At 43.1% G+C, this 23,914-nt stretch overlaps 1 protein-coding gene across 1 annotated transcript in view; it reads right to left on the reverse strand.

Moving 5' to 3' along the window:
- The window catches only part of arhgap15 (Rho GTPase activating protein 15), a 143,441-nt gene that overhangs the window by 75,627 nt on the left and 43,900 nt on the right, over positions 1–23,914 (reverse strand). Inside the window, exons 7-8 of the mRNA XM_034187120.1 lie at positions 3,559–3,657; positions 1,428–1,563 (exon numbers count right to left, since the gene is read on the reverse strand). Of these exons, the coding sequence (XP_034043011.1) occupies positions 1,428–1,563; positions 3,559–3,657 (235 nt within the window). The remainder of the gene's footprint in view (positions 1–1,427; positions 1,564–3,558; positions 3,658–23,914) is intronic.

Consider the following 23,914-nt stretch of genomic DNA (forward strand, 5'->3'; position numbering starts at 1 on the left):
TGTTATTCTACTGAATGTTTAGCACATACTTTAGCTGGTCTGCAGTTTCTTTGATGTGTTTTTACAAAATGATAGATCGGATTCGGGCAGACAACGCTGGCAACATTGGAACGAAGTCCAGATTCTTCTGGACTGAAGTCTTCACTCACGTGTGCTCGTTACCTTCAACAAGGACGTTACATTTTCTCATGTTAGTGGTTGGTTGGTTTATTCTTTGCTGAGTGACCAAGATTATTCAAACTCTGCTGAACTGGTTTTCATGAGACCTGGTGCATCGAGTTTTGTCAACAGACGCCACCCTCAAATGAAAACCACTAAACCGCGGGACTAAAACCCTGCACAGGTCGGCTTCAGAAGACTGACAGCGACATCATCCTGAGTCCTCCTTTCACTGGAGGAATTAAGACTTTTGTCAAACAACAGGGAGTGAGTAAAAGCCCAAACAGTGAGCGGGTCGCGGCCCCACGCGTCCCACGTCTCTCATTAGGATTCTAGTGCGATCATCCGACAGCAAGAAGATTTCTCCTGCTGCGCCAAAGGTGACAAGATTGATTTGAATGCTGAAAGAGATTACCATAATTGCTGCTTGACATAGGCTGACATAATGCTAATTAGCGTGTTCTTGTGTCGCATTTCCGCGTGCTCGCTGCATAATTGAAATCAAGAGTCAGAGAAGATTTCTGGCCATTATCGAAGAAACACAAGTGCCCGAAAACGTCAAAGAGATCCATCAGATCGAATCACTTCAGTCAACGCAGCACATCACAACTCTCTAAAGTGCAGAAACTCCTCACCGGACCCACAGAACCTCCTGTGGATCAGGGGAGGAATGTTCTGGTTGGATCAAAACGACATGAAATGAACAGTGGGCCAGAGTTTCCTTCAAGATACCAGGCAGAGCTGAAAAGACACGGTGAAGTTTCTGTGCAGGTGGAAAGCAGAATCCAACACACAGCTGGACATAAACCCAACAAGGACATAGAGCCAGACTGGATACTCCCAGCTGATTGGTCCACACCAGAGAATGATTGACAGCTTTAATGAAAAAAGAAAAAAAAAATCGGGGAAACCAAACAAAAAGCAAAATTAATCCTACAGATGAGCTGGAGATCTTTACTCTTGCTAATTCTCAACTCAAAAACGCGATCAAACCTGAGAACTGAACCCACCTTGATCCGGTCTATCAAAAATGAGAGCAGAGTCCCATCGTAACAGGACAGGACCTGACCCAGACCTGATTAGACTAAGAATAATTTAGATCAAGCCCCACGAGGGGCATGGATCAAGTCTGAGGTACAGAAAACCAGGTGGATCTGTGGAGACCTTTTTACCTCCCAAACAGTTTTAAAAACAAATCCTGTGTCCGTTTCAGTAAAACTTTACAGGTGTTTTTTTTTTATTGTGGATTAGCTCATCTGTTTACTCACTGATAGAACGTCTGTTTCCAGGGTTACGCTGCTTGGCGCTGGGGGAGGCGGAGCCATATCCAGGCAGCGAGCTGTGTCTGGACAGGTACTCTGAACTGTTTGACCTCCTGAGACCAAAACCTCCATCGGATTTAATCTGCAGAGAAACAGTTTGTGAGAATCCATGTTGTTCGTTAGGTCACCCCACTGAGTCTGATCTGCTTGAGGTTACTTCCTGACCACTGCTGTCAGTGTTCTTACTCAGGCGGTGGAGAAAGTTAGACCCGACTCGTGTGTAGCACCTTGTTGTTGTTCCACCCCCACCACGTGCTGACCACATGGATTTTGTTCTGTCCATGTTTCTGTCCATGTCTCCAACGATGCGTCATGAGGACACAAGGAGGTTTCACCGACTGACCCCACTTTGAGCAGAGGGGGAGGAGTTTGTGTCTGTGCCCTGTTCAACCAGAACATCAGAGCACATGGTTCGAGACCACCGGCTTTCATTGGATTGTTTCTAACATTTAGGGTTCACAGTATTTTACTATGTGATGTCATGAGGAGGTGAGACATGAAATTTGTCTTGGACTTGGAGTCCAAGACAAATTTCCCAGAAGGGACAATAAAGTGTATCGTATCGTATCACAAAAACTAGAGTTCAGTGAGACCAAAACCAACCCACCCAGGAAACCACCTCAACACCCACCTAAAAATGGTTTCATCTCATCGTCGCCATTTTCTGATTGTGGTTGTTCTTTTGGCTCCTCCCCTGTTGTTGGGGCAAAAGAACTGGTCGGGATCTGGAATGTTGATCTGGCACAAATTTCGCACCGGACACCCTTCCTGAGCCAAATCCAGATGTAAACGGAGAACGAAGCATTGGGCGGTCTTGAACGGGGAACACGTTCTTGTGAAGAATGCACAATAACCGTCGTGCTGGCTATCATCAACACAAAATAGAGTCCAAATTCCATCTTGTGAGATACGTTCAAGTACAACTCATCTGCTGGAGGACCATTCTGAAGACTCCCTCACCAAAGAAAAACTAACAAGAATCAAATCAAATCAATTTTATTTATATAGCGCCAAATCACAACAAACAGTTGCCCCAAGGCACTTTATATTGTAAGGCAAAGCCATACAATAATTACGGAAAAACCCAATGGTCAAAACGACCCCCTATGAGCAAGCACTTGGCGACAGTGGGAAGGAAAAACTCCCTTTTAACAGGAAGAAACCTCCAGCAGAACCAGGCTCAGGGAGGGGCAGTCTTCTGCTGGGACTGGTTGGGGCTGAGGGAGAGAACCAGGAAAAAGACATGCTGTGGAGGGGAAGTCATGAGATGTACAACTGTGTGGTCTGGATGGTTGAGGGCAGCAGCCACTATATATTAACTGACCGATATATAGTCATTCACAAACATATCTGTATTGCAGTTATTTTTGCTGTTAAGGATTTTTTTTATTTTAACTGAACAAACAACACAGGAAAAGACTTTAGCTACTGGAAATGGTGTCATTATTTAATCTGACACTCCAATGGAATCGTTTACAATGCTGCGACCCCATCACCACATGGTCACATTACCTACAAGAGACAGAGGCAAAGCGACCAGCTGCTGTTCATTTTTAATCAGAGTGGGGGGTTTACAGCGATGAGAGTAGTGGATGCTATGCAGCCAGCGAGGCGGGGCCAACAAAGACAAGAAGTCTACTGTATGCAAATGCCAAACGATGCGATACTGTAACAGTCGAGCCGAGTGACGGCAGCGTGACGAACGTTAGTTGCTTGTTTACAATAAAGTTCATTTGCATCAGGAAGGGCACCTGGCATAAAACTGTTGGAGCCGCTGTGGGTGTGATAATGAAATGTCAGGAATCACTGCCAGTTTTTATGTATACACCGCCAGTTTGGGATCGGCCACCCCCAAAAAAATCCATATTGGTTGGGCTCTATTAACAATAGGGGGAAAATTAAGAATTTGAGTACTTTAAACTACAAAACTGTTTCTTTCACATTCAGATAACATAACAGAGTGCCCGTGTTAACTAAACAGTTTTTCTACTTATCCTGGACAATCAGACACATGTTAACATCGGACCCTGAGGCCTGCTGCCCACTTCGAGGATGAAAATGGAAGAGAAGATCTTACCGAAGATGTGACGACCTTCCTGACGGCGTCGTACCATTTGCCCGCTGTGGAGTAACTGTCAGCCTGGAGCAGGTACTCTGTCCCCGTGTTCGTCGTGATCTGCAACACAAGAACCGCCAACAGGTTAAACTGACCACACGCAGCCCAAATATCACAGTGTCTCCACTCTGCCAGAGACCTCGCTCACGTTTGGCAAAGTCTTCACCGTCTCCTCAGAGGGGAAACACAATTAGCGTGATACTTGTCATGTTAATATCAGAGCCGTTCTGCATTTTTCCCGCGGTGGAGTAACAGCATTTGACACCGTCAAATACAATAATCCTAAGTGGTGAAAGTCTTGGAGAAAGCGTGACATGAAGGTCAGCGTTGGAACGCAGCAGATAAGAGGAGCAGCAGAAAGAGGCCAGAACGACATCAAAGCAGATTTCACGTGGAGGAGACTGCCAGCGCTTCATGTGGCTGTTTCAATAAGAGAACTGATAACTTCTCCTTCCCTCCTTCAGGACCTGTTCAGGATGCACGGAACCTTTTCCTTTTATTTGGAAAATCATCTTAATCTGCCATGCAAAAAGCCGGACCGGGCTGTAATCCTTTATGTCACACAAAACCTTTTAACGCACTCTGAGGAGGAGAATTTCATATTTTATCAACCGCCATGCCGGGCGAGTCAGCTGTCGCCTCGGGAAGCAGCTCCGCGCATCCTCCCGTCCTAGCATTCCGCTCACACCGCCTGGTTACCCTATGCAAACCTTCAAACTCTGTGACTGTTCCAAGCCCAGTTTTTCTGACTTGGTTACAAAGCGTCAGGAGCAGTTAGACACAGCACTTCTGTGATGTCACATCTGAACACGGGGAATGGTTTGGGGCACCATCCTTGTCACAGCGTGTTTGTGATCCCTCTCTTCTTGGGTTACCAATGTTTCAGCGAGCATGTTTGCTTGGGAACATCGGATCTCCTCCCCACCCCCAGGAGGCCGCCCCGGGCCCACGTCAGCAGCACCGGGATCTGCACGGACACCGCGCACCGATTGGGGACAGGTTACTGAGACGACGGCTTTAATGTCCAAAAATAATCTGGAAAGAGGCTAGAACGAGGACAGAAGCTGCGCGTCTCGTGTTTGGGCCTTTGATTGGCCGTTTCGCAACCTCCGTTAAATGTCCTGACATGAATTTTGTATCAGCTGCAGTCTGTTCGTCTCATCAATGTTGCATGTTGGATACACTGAGCTGGTTCTGGACCCTCACGGGAACCTCGGCCACCTTCAGCCGGGACCCGTCTGAGCTCTTTTCATCCTGACGCTCAGAAGATTCAAACCAACTTCATGCTTTATTTATGTTGTTGCCTTGTATCTGTTTGTTCTGACACGTCACCACAGCAGCAGTGAATCTGTTACGGTGTTTAACCGGCAGGTACCAGCAGGAACCACCGATATCAAACACCTTATCCAACCCAGAGGCACTTAAGAGTCCTGGTTTCTCTTTCTGGAGCCACATTAAAACTGTTTAACTGTCTTCATCCTGCCACAATAACAGCAACACTGCTGTGTGTCTGCTAAAACTGTCGGATAAAAATGAGACGCATTTTCCTTCTGTGATCTCAAACTGGGGGCTCGAGGGCCAAATGTGGTTTGCAAGCTAGAATCCCGGTCCACAGCAGCTGGATATCCTTAATATTAATTATGGCACACGTGATAATTTACCTTCTAGATTCAAGTTTTGTGTCAGGTTTTCTTGGTTTTCTTAATGAAATTGAGACAATATGCTGAAACAGAGATTTTTTTTTAATGTGACAGTAATGCACAACTTTTACTAAAATCCTGTGGCTAGTGTTCTTATCAACACGTGGAAATTTGCTCATATTGCATCAGTACTTGTGTCAGTTTCACAACTTCCTGTAGAGGTGAGATCAGACTTTATGGTTTTATTCAGCTATAACATACAATGTCCACATTCCCTGAAGGCAGGCCGACCTTGTATTCCACATGTGAAAAAGAACAAAGCAGGCTACAGGTTTTTATTTTTCTGCTCTGGAACAACCAGCCTGCTGAAATAAGTCTGATTCTGTTGAGTCCTTTAAATTCAAAATGAAAACACCTGATTTAGTTGCAGACTTGTTAACCCCCAAAACATGAATTGGCTGCAAATCCAGTCCAGTGTATTCACAGTCTACGGTGAAACAACAAAACCTGCTTTAACCTTTTAACAATGACGCAACTGAAAATTTGAACAGTTTCAATTTATTTCATTTATATAGCACCAAATCACAACAAAGTTACCTCAAGGTGCTTCACACAAGTAAGGTCTAACCTTATTAACTCCCAGAGCAAGAACACAGGCGACAGTGGTAAGAAAAAAACTCCCTCTGATGATTTGAGGAAGAAACCTCAAGCAGACCAGACTCAAAGGGGCGACCCTTTGCTTGGGCCATACTACCGAAAATTGACAATATGAGTATACAGGAAATTTTGGGACATTAAACAATATGTATACGTTAACCCCCCCACAGTACAGTTGTCATGAAGGGGGAACTAGTTACAGAAACCACTTTTTTTTTTTTTTTTTTACAAACCTGTAAACATTTTTATTTCTCCTCAAAAGTTTGACATTTTAACATGGGTTTCTACAACCCCTGGCAAAAATTATGGAATCACCGGCCTCAGAGGATGTTCATTCAGTTGTTTAATTTCGTAGAAGAAAAGCAGATCACAGACATGACACAAAACTAAAGTCATTTCAAATGGCAACTTTCTGGCTTTAAGAAACACTATAAGAAATCAAGACAAAAAGATTGTGGCAGTCAGTAACGGTTACTTTTTTAGACCAAGCAGAGGAAAAAAATATGGAATCACTCAATTCTGAGGAAACAATTATGGAATCACCCTGTAAATTTTCATCCCCCAAATTAACACCTGCATCAAATCAGATCTGCTCATTGACATTGACCCTATGCCATGACATTGACCCTATGTGTCTTTTTGCAAGGAATGTTTTTGCAGTTTTTGCTCTATGGCAAGATGCATTATCATCTTGAAAAATGATTTCATCATCCCCAAACATCCTTTCAATTGATGGGATAAGAAAAGTGTCCAAAATATCAACATAAACTTGTGCATTTATTGATGATGTAATGACAGCCATCTCCCCAGTGCCTTTACCTGATATGCAGCCCCATATCATCAATGACTGTGGAAATTTACATGTTCTCTTCAGGCGGTCATCTTTATAAATCTCATTGGAAAGGCACCAAACAAAAGTTCCAGCATCATCACCTTGCCCAATGCAGATTCGAGATTCATCACTGAATATGACTTTCATCCAGTCATCCACAGTCCACGATTGCTTTTCCTTAGCCCATTGTAACCTTGTTTTTTTCTGTTTAGGTGTTAATGATGCCTTTCGTTTAGCTTTTCTGTATGTAAATCCCATTTCCTTTAGGCGGTTTCTTACAGTTCGGTTACAGACGTTGACTCCAGTTTCCTCCCATTCGTTCCTCATTTGTTTTGTTGTACATTTTTCGATTTTTGAGACATATTGCTTTAAGTTTTCTGTCTTGATGCTTTGATGTCTTCCTTGGTCTACCAGTATGTTTGCCTTTAACAACCTTCCCATGTTGTTTGTATTTGGTCCAGAGTTTAGACACAGCTGACTGTGAACAACCAACATCTTTTGCAACATTGCGTGATGATTTACTCTCTTTTAAGAGTTTGATAATCCTCTCCTTTGTTTCAATTGACATCTCTCGTGTTGGAGCCATGATTCATGTCAGTCCACTTGGTGCAACAGCTCTCCAAGGTGTGTTCACTCCTTTTTAGATGCAGACTAACGAGCAGATGTGATATGATGCAGGTGTTAGTTTTGGGGATGAAAATTTACAGGGTGATTCCATAATTTTTTCCTCAGAATTGAGTGATTCCATATTTTTTTCCTCTGCTTGGTCTAAAAAAGTAACCGTTACTGACTGCCACAATCTTTTTTTCTTGATTTCTTATAGTGTTTCTTAAAGCCAGAAAGTTGCCATTTGAAATGACTTTAGTTTTGTGTCATGTCTGTGATCTGCTTTTTTTCTACAAAATTAAACAACTGAATGAACATCCTGCGAGGCCGGTGATTCCATCATTTTTGCCAGGGGTTGTATGAGAAGTAACTCCTTCTTGGAGCCGATCTCAAGTGGCCATTCAAGGAACGGCAACTTTCCACTTCTGGGTTTTCTTCATTTCAGAGGGCTGGAGGTTGGGGCTTGGCTTTCGCACTCTCCGACATTAAAATCTAAATTTCTGTCAAGCTGTGTCCTGGTTAGAAATTCTGAGCTAAGGTCAGATTAATGTGAGAGATTCTCATCACTCGCCAGTTAAGGCGTCACCTTACGAAGGGCCAAAGAGAGCCGACGTGCACGTAGCTATGTCCTGACACGTTACAGAGATCCAGAATATCAGTGATGTCATTTCCCGATTCATAAATCCCTTAAATCTGAGCCCCGTAGAACACGTCTCTTGAAGCTGTCATCTTGAAATGTGGAATCTCATTTTGTCGGGTTTATGAAGTTTTAACACGGAGGCACTGCGAACATCGGATCAACCTTTTCTGCTCCCGTCAGACTGCAAACACAAACACCAAAGTCTCTCTGATGCTCAGATCAAGAGGCGTTGCCACCGCATTTCTCAACTTTAATCAAAAAGAGAAGGCCAAAAAAAAAAAAAAAACTAAAAAAATATATCAAACACTTTTTTGGGTCAAAGATGCATTAAAGATTATCGGCCTGAAGAGACGGCAGCGGACTCTTCACGTCTATTCAGGCCGTTAATGAAAACTGGAGATAAGCTCTTTTAAGTGAAGGCAACCATACGCAGATCCAGTCCTGATGTCACATGGTCTAATCTCTTCACACACAAAGGTACAGCGAGTAGCGCGTCGTCGTCATGGCCTCATATTGAGCTGTACCACGTCTGACATTAATCCTGACGTGAACAAGAGTCCTGATCCACAGTGTGTGCTTTTAATTAGTAGTGTGGACACTCAGAGACACAAATCCAGACTCTGGTCCATGTCTAATCTTAAGGTTTAGATGATACGAGCACATAAAAGGGACTAATATCTAAAAGTTTAGCTGAGAGTAGCTGGACTTCCTGCTGGCGTTTGAGATATTTTGCCACCCACCAACATGACGTCTGCAGGAAAAAAAAAGAAAAAAAAAAAGAACAAAACAAAAGACAGGAACAGAAAACAGGAAGTTTTTTGTTGAATTTGCACTTCTTAAAAAGGGTCAGTAGCACCATTTTCTGTTTTTGGTCTGGGTTAATCGCCTCTTTGCACCTCACTGCACGCTTCTTAGTACCATGCTGCATGCCCCGCTTCACACCGCGCGCTCTGTTATGTCACCCTGCACGCCCCGCGCTCTGTTATGTCACGCTGCACGCCCCGCTTCACACCGCGCGCTCTGTTATGTCACGCTGCACGCCCCGCTTCACACCTCACTGCACGCCCCACTTTGCACTGCACTGAGCATCACTTTGCACCAGGTGAAAGATACTGCTGCATCACTTGGCAGAGCAGGTGGGTTATGAAAATGTTGTTATTCCCTGAGGTGCTGTCTGTCTGGATGGTTGCCATCCAGGACCTAAGGTGATTCTATGGTTTTGTGGATGTGGTGCAGTGCAGAACCAGCACGTGCTCTCAGACTTGAGTCCCTGAAGTGAGGCCAGTCTGAACACAGCGGTCCCGCGACATAACACCCCACGTCTCATAGAACACAGACCACACGCTGACAAACAAGAAAGGAACTGCAACCAAAGGAAGTGACCCACATCCAAAATACAATCGAGATGTTTACTTCACAGCAGCTGGACTTCTTATTTAGTCTTCACTAAGTTTCAGCACGAAGCAAGTCTGGGAGCATGGACTGGGGCCGCGTTTCACCACACCGCAGAAGCACCTTGCGCCCTGGATGGCAACCACTCAGGTAGACAAATGGTTTATTCCAACATCTCACCATCTATGTGCTGCAGCCAGGTGAAAGGTGGGCGTGTCCATGATCTTCTCCAGTCTCTGGGGTCTTCAACATGATGACACCTGTGTGCTGGATCATGTCCAGAGAAACTCACCACCTGGACAACATGTAGACGCTGATGTTCCTTCACAGTGTCAGTGATCCTCACCATCTGAGTCTCACTAAGTAACCAAGATCACAGCATCGACAACCAAAAAACAAAAACACCCAGGTCACTGGTGTCCACAGCCCGACCCAGAGCCAGGAGAAGAAAACGAGCAGGAAGAAGTTATCCAGGCTTACCTCCTCCCTTAAATCAATCAACAATCTGCTTTTCTGCCCAAATATTCACCATCCAAAAATCAATCAATTCAACAGATGAAACCGTGACATTCATTGGACGGCACCGCCTGAAAGGAGGCACGGCGCGGAGACGACGGCTCTAAGCAGGAAGTGAGAAGAAAAGATAAAAACTAGTACAAGAACAGGAAAGGTGGAGACATTTGCAATATGAGGGACGGAGAGCAGGAGGCCAACAGGATGAGGGGAAGAGCCATAAACATCAGGACAAGACAAACAAACAGGTGGATGAGGGCAGTGACATAAGCCCCGCCCTCCACTGTTGGTCAGTGGTCATCATGAAACCAATCAGAAGACTAATGGATTTTTAAAAAATTATCATTTGGAGCCTGAATACAGATTATTGATAAATTCAGTTATTTCAATATTTGCTGATCTGTAAAAAAAAAAAAAAAACACACACCACCAAAGCTCCTCCACTGTGGACTAAAACCCGTTTAACTCTCTAAACGCTCCCACGGAACCACAGAGGAGCAAAAAGATCTAAATCAGTCCAAAAGTTCTGCCAGCATCTCTGCAAAGTTCCAGGAAGCAGCACAAAGTCATGTTTAGCATTTAAAAACGAAAAAGAATCAGAAATAAATGACTTATTTTCTGCACAGAAAGAGGACGCAGAACGGCTGGAACTTCTTAATTTGACGGATTCCATTAATATTTAAATATGCACAGCGGTGCAGAGAGCAGAGCGCCATTTGTGCCTTTTGTACGTTTGCAGCTCTTAAATTAAACATTAATTACTCTTCTTCATCAAGGAACAATACTGAGCTCAAGCATTCTGCTTTTGCCAAGTTAATTATTTCCAATTTGCAACAAAATATCTGTGAACGTGTCAAACTGCGAGGACGTGGTTCAGAGAGCTGAAAAGAAAAAAAAGTTCTTCAGAAGACTGAAGGCTGCAGAAAGAGAAGAATCAGAGTGTTTCATCAGGTTCAGCACCATCTTCACTCCGGACTCAGATCAGTTTGTCTATTAAAATAAAATGAAGATTCTCTGAAAAGGATGAAAATAACTTTCAGGTTCAATGAGTCGTTTATTTAAAAAAAAGACCACTATTAAAACATAAAATAATAATCATTATATCACAATATAATAAATCTGATTTCCACAGAGTCCTACATTAAATGAAATGTTTCTGTATCTTTTGCATTGAGCACTTCAGACGGATGTATTCAAGACTTTTGGAGACACTTGTAATTTAAAGGTCTTTTGAAAGACCGTTCAAAATTCACTGATTAATATTATCTTTATGATTATTTGGTAGTTTTATACTGAATCGTCAGCGGCAGGCTGCAAACCAAACCACACTCAAACCTCACACACATTACGCCACATCTTGGGATTATTAGAATGATCACTTCAACCACTATCATTTTCATTTTTGTGTGTGCCCCCCCACCCCCCCATTCTCTCTGTGCATTCAGTGTGTGTTGCCATCGTGAATCTGAGGAAAACCAGTCACACAAACCCTGCACTGAGTTCCAACGTTAACTGTGCTGCAGTAAAGGAACAGTTCACTTTTTGAAGCCTGAAGCCGGTCTCCCAGTCCTCACACACATTTTCGGCAAAATGAATAAATATTAAGCACCCAATTGAGAAAACTGAAAACGTAATCTGTGATAATAGTAGCGCCATAGAATGTAATAACCAATCAGGAAAATTTGGAACATAAAAAAACAAAAAAAACAAAAACATAATAATAATTATTATTTGGCTTAAAAAAAAAAAAACATTTTGTGCATCACAAATAACTGGTTTCTGCTTGAATGTGGATTTGACTGCTCAGGTACTTTGATGCCAGGTTAAAATGAAAGACTAAAATTAAAATACAGTGCAGATTGTGTTATTTGTGAAGCAAGTGGTGAAAATGACAGAACAAGCAGCAGTGTCTGTGTGTGTGTGTCTGTGTGTGTGTGTGTGTGTGTGTGTGTGTGTGTGTGTGTGTGTGTGTGTGTGTGTGTGTGTGTGTGTGTGTGTGTGCGTGCAGGCGATGTGTTCAAGGGCTCACTGTTTGCTGACAACTTTAAATTTCTTCTGGAAATATAAGTGGGTGGTCATGAACCAAGAACCTTCTGCTCTGTAAACTAGCACACTAACCGCTTAGCCACCACGCTGCTCACCAGAAAACTCTTCAATAACTTTAAAAAAAAAAAAAAGAGTGACTGGTTTTACTTTCCATTCTGTTGTATGTTTGGTTCTGCATTTGGTCACAGACGGGGCTGTTTTTCCTCATAATATTATACTGTGAACACAGTCATTTACAATAAACAATGGAACTTAGAACTGACTAAGAAAAATGTGTTTGAGGATGAAGCTGGAAAACAGTTTCAAAACAGACAGACTCTGCTCAGGAGACTTTTCTGTCAAAGTGAGTGATGTGTTTGGGGATGAAGCACCTCTTTTTTCAGCACTGTAATCACAGACAGTCATCAGGAAGCAATCAGGCACCGTTCGCTTAAGACGGATGGCATTAAAGTGTTCAGGTCAGTGGCTTTGGACGATTACATCCTGGGGATCAGGAGGCAGGAGGTCCGGTTCACATGGGACAGCAACTGCACTCATCTAACAATTTCCTCATGTCAGGCACAGCAACACCATCTGAGCCCAAAATCCATGACTGGGCAGAATCTGAAAACCCAGTCACCTGAAAACAGTAGAAATATGATTTCTCTCTCTATCATTTCTGTCGTTCATTAGCTCAGCCCAACCCTGTTCCTGGAGGGTCCCTGGACTGCATGTTTCCTAAGTCTCCCTGTTCCACTCTCAGTCTGTCAAGTATCCTCAGTCAATCGAGAGCTTGAAGACGCCACTTTTAAAAGATCAGGTGTGACTTGAGTAGGTAGACATGGAAAAATTGCAGGGCAGGGGCCCTCCAGGAACAGGGCTGGGCACAGCTGCATATTTTTTTTTTTTTTTTTTTAAACGTAGTCCAAAAAAAGCCACTCCTGCACAGTCCGGCCGGTGTGCGCATCTGTGCGCCAGGCTGCTCTTCACCTGTGTTCCAGACTCATTAAATGCAGCAGTTCTGCGTGTTCACCCAGCTCTCTGTGACCAAAAAAAAAAAGAGACCACCACAATGAGGTGGCTGCTTTATACCTGCAACTGTGTGGATCACTCCACCCACAAAAACACATCCATAACCAGACCAGCTAGAACCGAACCATGTGCTCTTGGACAGTCTTCTCGCTGGCTTTATTTCTTCCACGGCTTAAAGTAATTTTGACACCATCATCCATCTTTGTGTTCATCCGTTATTGTCTGCAAAATCACCCTTTTAGGTTGTTCCAAATATGTTCTCCACCTCAGTGCACGAGAGGGACAGAAAAAAGCTCCAAATGTCCTCTGTGATTCCAGAAATGATTAGAGGTGTTTTCAACATCCCATCATAGAAAATGATTATTAATCTGCTACAAAATAATTATTTTATATACAGAGTCCAGCACACAAAGCAGGTGGGATTGTAAGTGCGCAAGAGGGCAGAGCCTGTTCAAAATAGCCTGTCCGGTCCTTGTAGCCGCCAGGTGCTCGGATAATGGGCTTTTAACAGCCTCGTCCTCACCACACACGCTTCTAAAATCCTCGTTTGTGCTTGTAATAACTTAGTTACTCGTAGTACACAAACTGCCCCACGCTGTTTTTGCTCAATTTTGAACTTCTTGAAATTAGCACCACCCTCAGAGATGAGCCTTGTTAACTGAATATTCTGCCTCTAAGAGCCTCTCAGAGCCACTATTCTCCCACAATTGTTGAATAACTGGACTCGTACCAAAAGAAAAAAAACCTGCTACGTGGCTCATTATTCGGTGGGACCAGGGCTTTACCATTCAACTTCTCATACAACTCACTAAATGCCTTTTCCGTCTCTTTTTGCCACTTCTCTCTGGGTGGAGAAATCTACTGGCAGGTACAGTTGTATGTAAAAGTTTGGGCACCCTGATGATTTCCATGATTTTTCTTTATAAATCATTGGTTGTGTGGATCAGCAATTTCAGTTAAATCTATTATATAGCAGATAGACACAGTGATATTTGAGAAGAGAAATAAAGTTTATAGGATTTATAAAAAATGTGCAATAATTCTTTAAACAAAATTAGGCAGGTGCATAAATTTGGGCACCCCAACAGAAAAAATACATCAATATTTAGTAGATCCCCCTTTTGCAGAAATAACAGCCTCTAAATGCTTCCTATAGCTTCCAATGAGAGTCTGGATTCTGGTTCAAGGTATTTTGGACCATTCTTCTTTACAAAACATCTCAGGTTTGTTGGTTTCCAAGCATGGACAGCCATGATGTTGAACAATCTATTTTCAGGTCATTTGAGAGTTGTTTAGAGGCTCCCATGTTGCTACTCATTAGAAGAGATGCAAAGAGGGGAAACATTTGCAAATGGCCACCTTAAATACCCTTTCTCATGATTTGATTCACCTGTTTAAAGGAGGTCAAGGGTCAGTGAGCTTACCAAAACAATTGTGTTCCAATAATTAGTGCTAAATATATTCAAATCAATAAAATGACAAGGATGCCCAAATTTATGTGCCTGCCTAATTTTGTTTAAATACTTACTGCACACTTTCTGTAAACACTAGAAACTTCATTTCACTTCTCAAATATCAGTGTGTTCGTCTGCTATATGTATATTTAACTGAAATTTCTGACCCAGACAACCAATGATTTATAAAGGAAATTCATGAAAATTATCAGGGTAGCCAAAAACTTTTGCATACAACTGTAAATAAACAATTTTTGGGGGCTTCCTGAATAAATGAGTGGGTTCTGGAATATTCAAAATCTTCTATATTGTTGGACACAGATGTGGTGTGCAGCAGGATGGGTGAGTTCAAACAGCTCTACGCTGAGTCGCGGCGCTCTGCCTTCACTCAGCGCGTGCAGAGAATCAAAACGCTTGGATGAAAAAGCTGGAACAGTGGAACAGCAGGTCTTTAAAGGTTCTGGGGTCAGAAAGAGCTGGTGGGCGTCACCGTTTGTGGTGACCTCTAAATGTAAGTGACCTTTGACCTTTTCTCTGCAAGGTCCTGTAGCTGCTTTCATGCACCGAGTGGGAGAAGCGGCAGCGTAGGTTAGCAGCCCTGGTGTTCATTATTTTCTGGCCTCCAGCTGCGTTTCATCAGCTCTGCGTCGTTCGACTCGTCCGGCTTGTTGTTGTGGCGTCTGTTTTTGTTTGTCAGAGAACAGCCACAAGTCAGCCGGCACTCAAAACAATCAATTAATGATGAGAGAGCAATGCAAGCCCTGCCGTCTTTGTCACAGCCACGAGTTGATGAAACCATCCACCCCTGACACCAGACTCCTTTTTTTTGTTTCTGTCTTTTGTGGGTTGTCTGCATTTTGGACTTGTTGTCTTATTTGCTTTTAACTCAGTCAAGTCAGACGTTCAGACACACATTAAAAATTCATAAATACTAGTTAAAAATGGCTTCTTTTGTTTTGATGTGTCAAAGACCTTTCAAGATTTATTTTCTTCTCTGCAGCATTTTAAAGCTAATGTCATCCTAAAGTTACTTTGGCTCGTTTTGTCTCAGCAGGACCTCAAAATTACATTTTTTGTTCTTTCTGACAGAGGTAGGCCTCGACGCAAGAAAGGTGTTTTTTTTAAAGCAGATTCTGACGCACAATTGATTGATTTCACAATTGATCATTGATTTCTGTGATTATAATTTGGGGAAACGGTGCATCCATCAGCACAGCCGAGTACTGAGATAGGGATCACAGACCGCATATATATTGTTCAAAGCCTGCATGACCTCACTTGTAGGTTTTCTACAGAGACCCAGAACAGCCATCATGAATCCTGTAGTTGACCCCACCTACATCACAACAAACCATAAATACAGCGATTAATGGAAAAAATAAAAAGTATGACTGAAATCTTTTTTCGTGCTCAAATCATATGTTGTTCACAATCTACTTTTTTATCGAAAAGGTGAAACAAGATGGCCTCGTACTTTGTGCGTTTTGTGGGTTTTTTTTTGGCACTCTGCTCTCCTTTTTTGGTCTCTTATAAACACTGGACTGTCATCTGTCAGAATGTTTCCTCCATTTTTCACCAAACCAGTGTGTTTCACAGCTGTTTTGGTGGAGCAGCTCTGCAGGGAGTTTAAAGGAGACGCAGGCGGGGAAAGCGAGCAGGAGCACTCATGAAACTCTGGTGGCAGGGGCTGAGCTCCGCGCTCCCGGCCATTTACCTCACAAACATATGCTCTCTGTTGAACAAGACGGATGAATTGATGCTCCTCAACAGGAAAAACTCAAGACTTTGGCAGATCTCCCGCACTGTGTTTCACTGAAACCTTGCTCAGTGAACACATCCCTGACAGCGCTCTGCACCTGCCAAGCTTCCAGCTGCTGCATGCAGACTGCGTAATGGAGCTCTTTGGGAAGACGAGAGGAGGCGGAACATGTTTTTATATAAATGAAGGTTGGTGTACAGACGTCACAGTGTTGAAGAGGATGTGCAGCCCTCAGCTGGAAACATTTTTCATAAACTGTCACCTGTTCTATTGTGAATTTCTCCACTGTGAGATCAATAAAGTCTTATCTATTCACAGCCGGAGTTCTCCTCATTTGTGCTGGTCGGAGTTTACATTCCAGCCCAGGCGTGTGTAAAGGAGGTGCAGCAGCAGCAGCTCACTGACTAAATCACAGACATGGAGAGGAAGCATCCAGACTCCTTGCTCATCATTCGGGGGGGACTTTAACACAGCAAATCTCAACCACAAACTGCATAAATACAGACAGCACATCATGTGTCCCACCTGAGACACGAACATTCTTCACCACTGCCACACCACACTAAAGGAAGCCTACCGCTCTGTTCCCCGTGCAGCTTTGGGACTGATCACTGTGTGATCCACCTCATTCCTACCTACAGGCAGAAATTAAAATCTGCAGTGAAATCTAAAGTCTGTAGTGAAGCCGGTAAGAAGTGGACAGATAAGTAGAGGCAGGAGCTATGGGCCTGTTCTGACTGCACAGACTGGAGCATCTTTGAAGCTGAATCCAGACATTCATGGACTTTGTGACCGCTTACATCAGTTTTTGTGAGGACCCGTGTGTGCAGACCAAAACCTTCTGCACAGACAGCAATAACAAACCGCTGTTTAATGGGAAACTGAGGCAGTTCTGCCAGGCCAAGGAGGAGGACCACAGAAGTAGAGACAGGCTCCTGTACAAGCAGGCTAGAAACATGCTGACAAAGGAGATCAGAGTAGCAAAGAGAAGCAACTCTGACAGGCTGAAAAATAAATTCTCAACCAAAAAGCCAAGTCTTCTGAACGGCTGGTGTTGAGCAACCTGAAGGACATCACAGGACCCCTGCTGGAGCCCCTGCAGTTTACCTACCGGGAAAACAGGTCAGTTGAGGATCCAGTCAACATGGGACTACATTACATTCTGCAGCGCCTGGACTCTGCAGGGACGTACATGAGGATCCCGTTTGTCGACTTCAGCTCGGCATTCAACACATTCTCCACCAAAAACTCTCCAACCTCGCTGTGCCAGCTCCCGCCTGTCAGCGGATCTTCAACTTCCTGATGTACAGGACACAGGAGGTGAGGCTGGGGAGCATCACATCCAGCACACGGGCAATCAGCAATGGCGCCCCTCAGGGGTGTGTGCTCTCCCCACTGCTCTGGTCCCGCTATACAAACGACTGCACCTCAGTGAAGCTCTCTGTTAAACCCCTGAAGTTTGCGGACGACATCACCATCACCGGTCTCATCCAGGATGGTGATGAGGCTGCATACAGACAGGAGATGGAATAGTTGGTCCTCTGGTGTAGTCAGAACATACATGAATGTCTAATTCTGGAATCTAATACAGAAAGAGAAGCACCCTGACCTCAGACAAACTGCACGGAATTGGTCTGTACTTTTTGGATCAACATATTTGTGTGAGTCTGCAATTTCACACATGAAAATCAAGTTAAAATTCAGATCCACCATGACTGATGACCACATTGCAGCCTGCTTACGACTGCACTCAGCTCCTCCTGTCCAGACTATAAGAGACTAGCTGCCGCCTCAGTGCCAGAAGTCCCGCTAAGGTAGGGAACAGCTTTTCCAACTTGAATTAGGCTTTATATTATTTGGGTTGTTTGCTGCTGTGTCGTTACGGGCCAGTCCGAGGCCTACTTGTGCTTATTCTTTGCACCAGGAATTTTGGGCCCCATGAAAAGAAATCTTACTGGACCACCCCCCATATTATTTTGTCAGTATTGTAACTGTATTCAGGACCTCTCTGGGCCCCTGTCAATCATGGGCCCCTAGAATCCTTCTCCTTATTCTCCCCTTTTTGGCGCCCCTGGCTAGGCTATGGGTTTCAATATGGCCTGGTAGATCTTGATAGACTGTCAACTTTAAAAGTAGATCTTGATTCAGAAACGGCTGGGCATCTCTGGTTTAGTGTATATTTAAACATGCTGGTAGGGCGAGAGTACAGTTCAAACCAAAGTCAGATTCCTTGTATTCATGTAGATACTTGGCAATCTTTTGCGATCTAAGATTTAAGGTAAGAACAGGTGGAGACGAATAAGGAAAGAGCAAATTGTTCTCCTGCTGAACAGATTATATTTCACACACTAACCGTTGTTGCTCTTTTCTAACGCAGCATCATATTATAGAAACACTTTGGCGGATGGTAGATCCCTCCACCAACCCCGTATCGGTGTCAGGCACGCTGACCTTTCGTCCACCTCAAGCCGCTCTGTCACACCGTCAACCTCTGACTGCTTTGGTTTCTTTCTGTTTGTGTTAGCGTTCTTTCCATGAGCGCCGCACGACATGTGGGGGTCCCGCAGGTGTCAAAGTGTCTCCGTACACACAACAGAAGGTTTGAGCACCGCCGCTGAAAGGTATGAATTTCACTGTGTCAGCCGCTGCTGTTACTGATAGCGGTGCAGCGGTCACGCCGCAAAGGAACCCTCCATTGTTTCAGAAAACCTGCAGAATTTTATCTCAGACTTCACCTCGGAGAATAAAAACAGCTCCACCACAACACTTAGCTCAGTGGGACAATGATAGCGACACGCCAAAGGAAGGGTGAGACGAGTGTCACGGAGAAAGTGTGAGCAGCTGAGTAAACAGCGGCCCGCGCCGAGGACAACTTCCCAAACATCCTGTCCTCACTCAGGTCAGACCCTGCTGCCAGCAGGTGTCGCTGTACCAGAATACAAAGCCCATTACTCAAGGAAGGTACAGACCAAGGTGAGGGTTTGAGACCCAATCCGACGCTAAACACCGATCTCCAGCCTCATGTGGTTTCAAGCTGAATGTTTTTACAGTAGTTGGCATGCTAATCCTCAGAAATAAAACTTTAAAAACAAATTGTAGCATTGTAGGATGTTATCACAGCACTGGACAGCTCCTTCAGCGACAGACTGATTCACCCCAAGTGTGTGAAGGAGGTGAGGGCTCGCAGGTCCTTCCATCCAGGAAGTGTGTATTGTTATTAACATATATCCCAGGTCAATAAGCTCTGCAATACGTCTATTAAATGTGTTTTACTGTACACATATACTGTATATACTATCTCACAATGTTCATAGTATTTCTTTAAAAAAATGAGGTGGGCTTCATAGATAATTGGCAAAGCTTCTGGGGAAAACCTGGTCTTGTTAGGAGAGACGGCATCCATCCCACTTTGGATGGAGCAGCTCTCATTTCTAGAAATCTGGCCAATTTTCTTAAATCCTCCAAACCGTGACTATCCAGGGTTGGGACCAGGAAGCAGAGTTGTAGTCTTACACACCTCTCTGCACCTTCTCTCCCCCTGCCATCCCCTCATTACCCCATCCCCGCAGAGACGGTGCCTGCTCCCAGACCACCAATAACCAGTAAAAATCTATTTAAGCATAAAAATTCAAAAAGAAAAAATAATATAGCACCTTCAACTGCACCACAGACTAAAACAGTTAAATGTGGTCTATTAAACATTAGGTCTCTCTCTTCTAAGTCCCTGTTAGTAAATGATATAATAATTGATCAACATATTGATTTATTCTGCCTTACAGAAACCTGGTTACAGCAGGATGAATATGTTAGTTTAAATGAGTCAACACCCCCGAGTCACACTAACTGCCAGAATGCTCGTAGCACGGGCTGAGGCGGAGGATTAGCAGCAATCTTCAATTCCAGCTTATCAATTAATCAAAAACCTAGACAGAGCTTTAATTCATTTGAAAGCTTGACTCTTAGTCTTGTCCATCCAAATTGGAAGTCCCAAAAACCAGTTTTATTTGTTGTTATCTATCGTCCACCTGGTCGTTAGTGAGTTTCTCTGTGAATTTTCAGACCTTTTGTCTGACTTAGTGCTTAGCTCAGATAAGATAATTATAGTGGGCGATTTTAACATCCACACAGATGCTGAGAATGACAGCCTCAACACTGCATTTAATCTATTATTAGACTCAATTGGCTTTGCTCAAAATGTAAATGATTCCACCCACCACTTTAATCATATCTTAGATCTTGTTCTGACTTATGGTATGGAAACTGAAGACTTAACAGTATTCCCTGAAAACTCCCTTCTGTCTGATCATTTCTTAATAACATTTACATTTACTCTGATGGACTACCCAGCAGTGGGGAATAAGTTTCATTATACTAGAAGTCTTTCAGAAAGCACTGTAACTAGGTTCAAGGATATGATTCCTTCTTTATGTTCTCTAATGCCATATACCAACACAGTGCAGAGTAGCTACCTAAACTCTGTAAGTGAGATAGAGTATCTCGTCAATAGTTTTACATCCTCATTGAAGACAACTTTGGATGCTGTAGCTCCTCTGAAAAAGAGAGCTTTAAATCAGAAGTGCCTGACTCTGTGGTATAACTCACAAACTCGCAGCTTAAAGCAGATAACCCGTAAGTTGGAGAGGAAATGGTGTCTCACTAATTTAGAAGATCTTCACTTAGCCTGGAAAAAGAGTCTGTTGCTCTATAAAAAAGCCCTCCGTAAAGCTAGGACATCTTACTACTCATCACTAATTGAAGAAAATAAGAACAACCCCAGGTTTCTTTTCAGCACTGTAGCCAGGCTGACAAAGAGGCAGACCTCTATTGAGCCGAGTATTCCTTTAACTTTAACTAGTAATGACTTCATGACTTTCTTTGCTAATAAAAACTATTAGAGAAAAAATTACTCATAACCATCCCAAAGACGTATCGTTATCTTTGGCTGCTTTCAGTGATGCCGGTATTTGGTTAGATTGTTCTGTCTGAGTTATTTTCATTAGTTACTTCCTCCAAACCATCACCATGTCTATTAGACCCCATTCCTACCAGGCTGCTCAAGGAAGCCCTACCATTAATTAATGCTTCGATCTTAAATATGATCAATCTATCTTTATTAGTTGGCTATGTACCACAGGCTTTTAAGGTGGCAGTAATTAAACCATTACTTAAAAAGCCATCACTTGACCCAGCTATCTTAGCTAATTATAGGCCAATCTCCAACCTTCCTTTTCTCTCAAAAATTCTTGAAAGGGTAGTTGTAAAACAGCTAACTGATCATCTGCAGAGGAATGGTCTATTTGAAGAGTTTCAGTCAGGTTTTAGAATTCATCATAGTACAGAAACAGCATTAGTGAAGGTTACAAATGATCTTCTTATGGCCTCAGACAGTGGACTCATTTCTGTGCTTGTTCTGTTAGACCTCAGTGCTGCTTTTGATACTGTTGACCATAAAAATTTTATTACAGAGATTAGAGCATGCCATAGGTATTAAAGGCACTGCGCTGCGGTGGTTAAAATCATATTTATCTAATAGATTACAATTTGTTCATGTAAATGGGGAATCTTCTTCACACACTAAGGTTAATTATGGAGTCATTTTTGATCAGGATATGTCATTCAACGCACATATTAAACAAATATGTAGGACTGCTTTTTTGCATTTGGGCAATATCTCTAAAATTAGAAAGGTCTTGTCTCAGAGTGATGCTGAAAAACTAATTCATGCATTTATTTCCTCTACGCTGGACTATTGTAATTCATTATTATCAGGTTGTCCTAAAAGTTCCCTGAAAAGCCTTCAGTTAATTCAAAATGCTGCAGCTAGAGTACTAACGGGGACTAGAAGGAGAGAGCATATCTCACCCATATTGGCCTCTCTTCATTGGCTTCCTGTTAATTCTAGAATAGAATTTAAAATTCTTCTTCTTACTTATAAGGTTTTGAATAATCAGGTCCCACCTTATCTTAGGGACCTCATAGTACCATATCACCCCAATAGAGCGCTTCTCTCTCAGACTGCAGGCTTACTTGTAGTTCCTAGGGTTTGTAAGAGTAGAATGGGAGGCAGAGCCTTCAGCTTTCAGGCTCCTCTCCTGTGGAACCAGCTCCCAATTCGGATCAGGGAGACAGACACCCTCTCTACTTTTAAGATTAGGCTTAAAACTTTCCTTTTTGCTAAAGCTTATAGTTAGGGCTGGATCAGTTGACCCTGAACCATCCCTTAGTTATGCTGCTATAGACTTAGACTGCTGGGGGGTTCCCATGATGCACTGAGTGTTTCTTTCTCTTTTTGCTCTGTATGCACCACTCTGCATTTAATCATTAGTGATTGATCTCTGCTCCCCTCCACAGCATGTCTTTTTCCTGGTTCTCTCCCTCAGCCCCAACCAGTCCCAGCAGAAGACTGCCCCTCCCTGAGCCTGGTTCTGCTGGAGGTTTCTTCCTGTTAAAAGAGAGTTTTTCCTTCCCACTGTTGCCAAGTGCTTGCTCACAGGGGGTCGTTTTGACCATTGGGGTTTTTCCGTAATTATTGTATGGCCTTGCCTTACAATATAAGGCGCCTTGGGGCAACTGTTTGTTGTGATTTGGCGCTATATAAGTAAAATTGATTTGATTTGATTTTGATTTATCTCCCCCCCCCCCCCCCACCCCCACCATTCTCTTGATTAGTAAGTATTTGCATTTTCCTTCTATTTGCACACTTTACACTGCCCGATTGTTGCACAATTCCTTCTATTACCACTGCTGCTGTCGCACTGTAAATGTCCACGTGCTGGACTAAAAAAGCAATTTCTTACTACTACTAGCAGTGTTTTGTTTTTTGCGTGGAAGCAGATCAATGACGTCATGCAAATGCCTCAAGTTAATTCAAAAATAAAATCCTACACAAATATCTGACGTTAACTTTCAATAATTTTACAAACTCACGACATGTTGTGCTCTAATGTCACACAAACAATTCAGTTGGACACATTATTTGTCTATACCAGCTGACAGAGTTGCGCAAACGCTAAGCAATATTTTCAAAATGTTTACATAAAAAAAAAATTCAAAATGACTACGTTTGTTGGAAGGACTGCTGGGTTTTCCTTTCAATACTATCTCTTAAAGTTTTAACAAACCCTCCATCTCTTCTGTCCACAACTACCAGGCCATATAGAAGGTCATGTGAGCTGTACGAGGGGACAAAGCATTTCGGTTGCAGTTTTGCAAAATAGGAAGAGGTCATGTTGCCTTATGCTGAAGAGGACATGCCCTTGAAATGGGTGTTTCAACAAGACAATGACCCCAAGCACAGCGAAACCAGCAAAATCTTGGTTCCAAACCAACAAAATTAATGTTTTGGAGTGGCTCGCCCAATCCCCGGACCTAAATCCAATTGAGAACTTGTGGGGTGACATCAAAAATGTTGTTTCTGAAGCAAAACCAAGAAATGTGAATAAATTGTGGAATGCTGTTAAAGAATCTTGGAGTGGAATAACAGCTGAAAGGTGCCACAAGTTGGTTGACTCCATGCCTCGCAGATGTGAAGAAATCATGAAAAACTGTGGTTATACAACTAAATACTAGTTTAGTGATTCACAGGATTGCTAAAAAAGCAGTTTGAACATAATAGTTTTGAGTTTGTAGCGTCAACGCCAGATGGTACTACTATTGTGAACACCCCCTTTTCTACTTTTTTTTTACTAATAGCCCAATTTCATAGCCTTAAGAGTGTGCATATCATGAATGCTTGGTCTTGTTGGATTTGTGAGAATCTACTGAATC

This window comes from Thalassophryne amazonica, chromosome 14, assembly GCF_902500255.1.
Source record: "Thalassophryne amazonica chromosome 14, fThaAma1.1, whole genome shotgun sequence".
In the NCBI taxonomy this organism is placed as follows: domain Eukaryota; kingdom Metazoa; phylum Chordata; class Actinopteri; order Batrachoidiformes; family Batrachoididae; genus Thalassophryne; species Thalassophryne amazonica.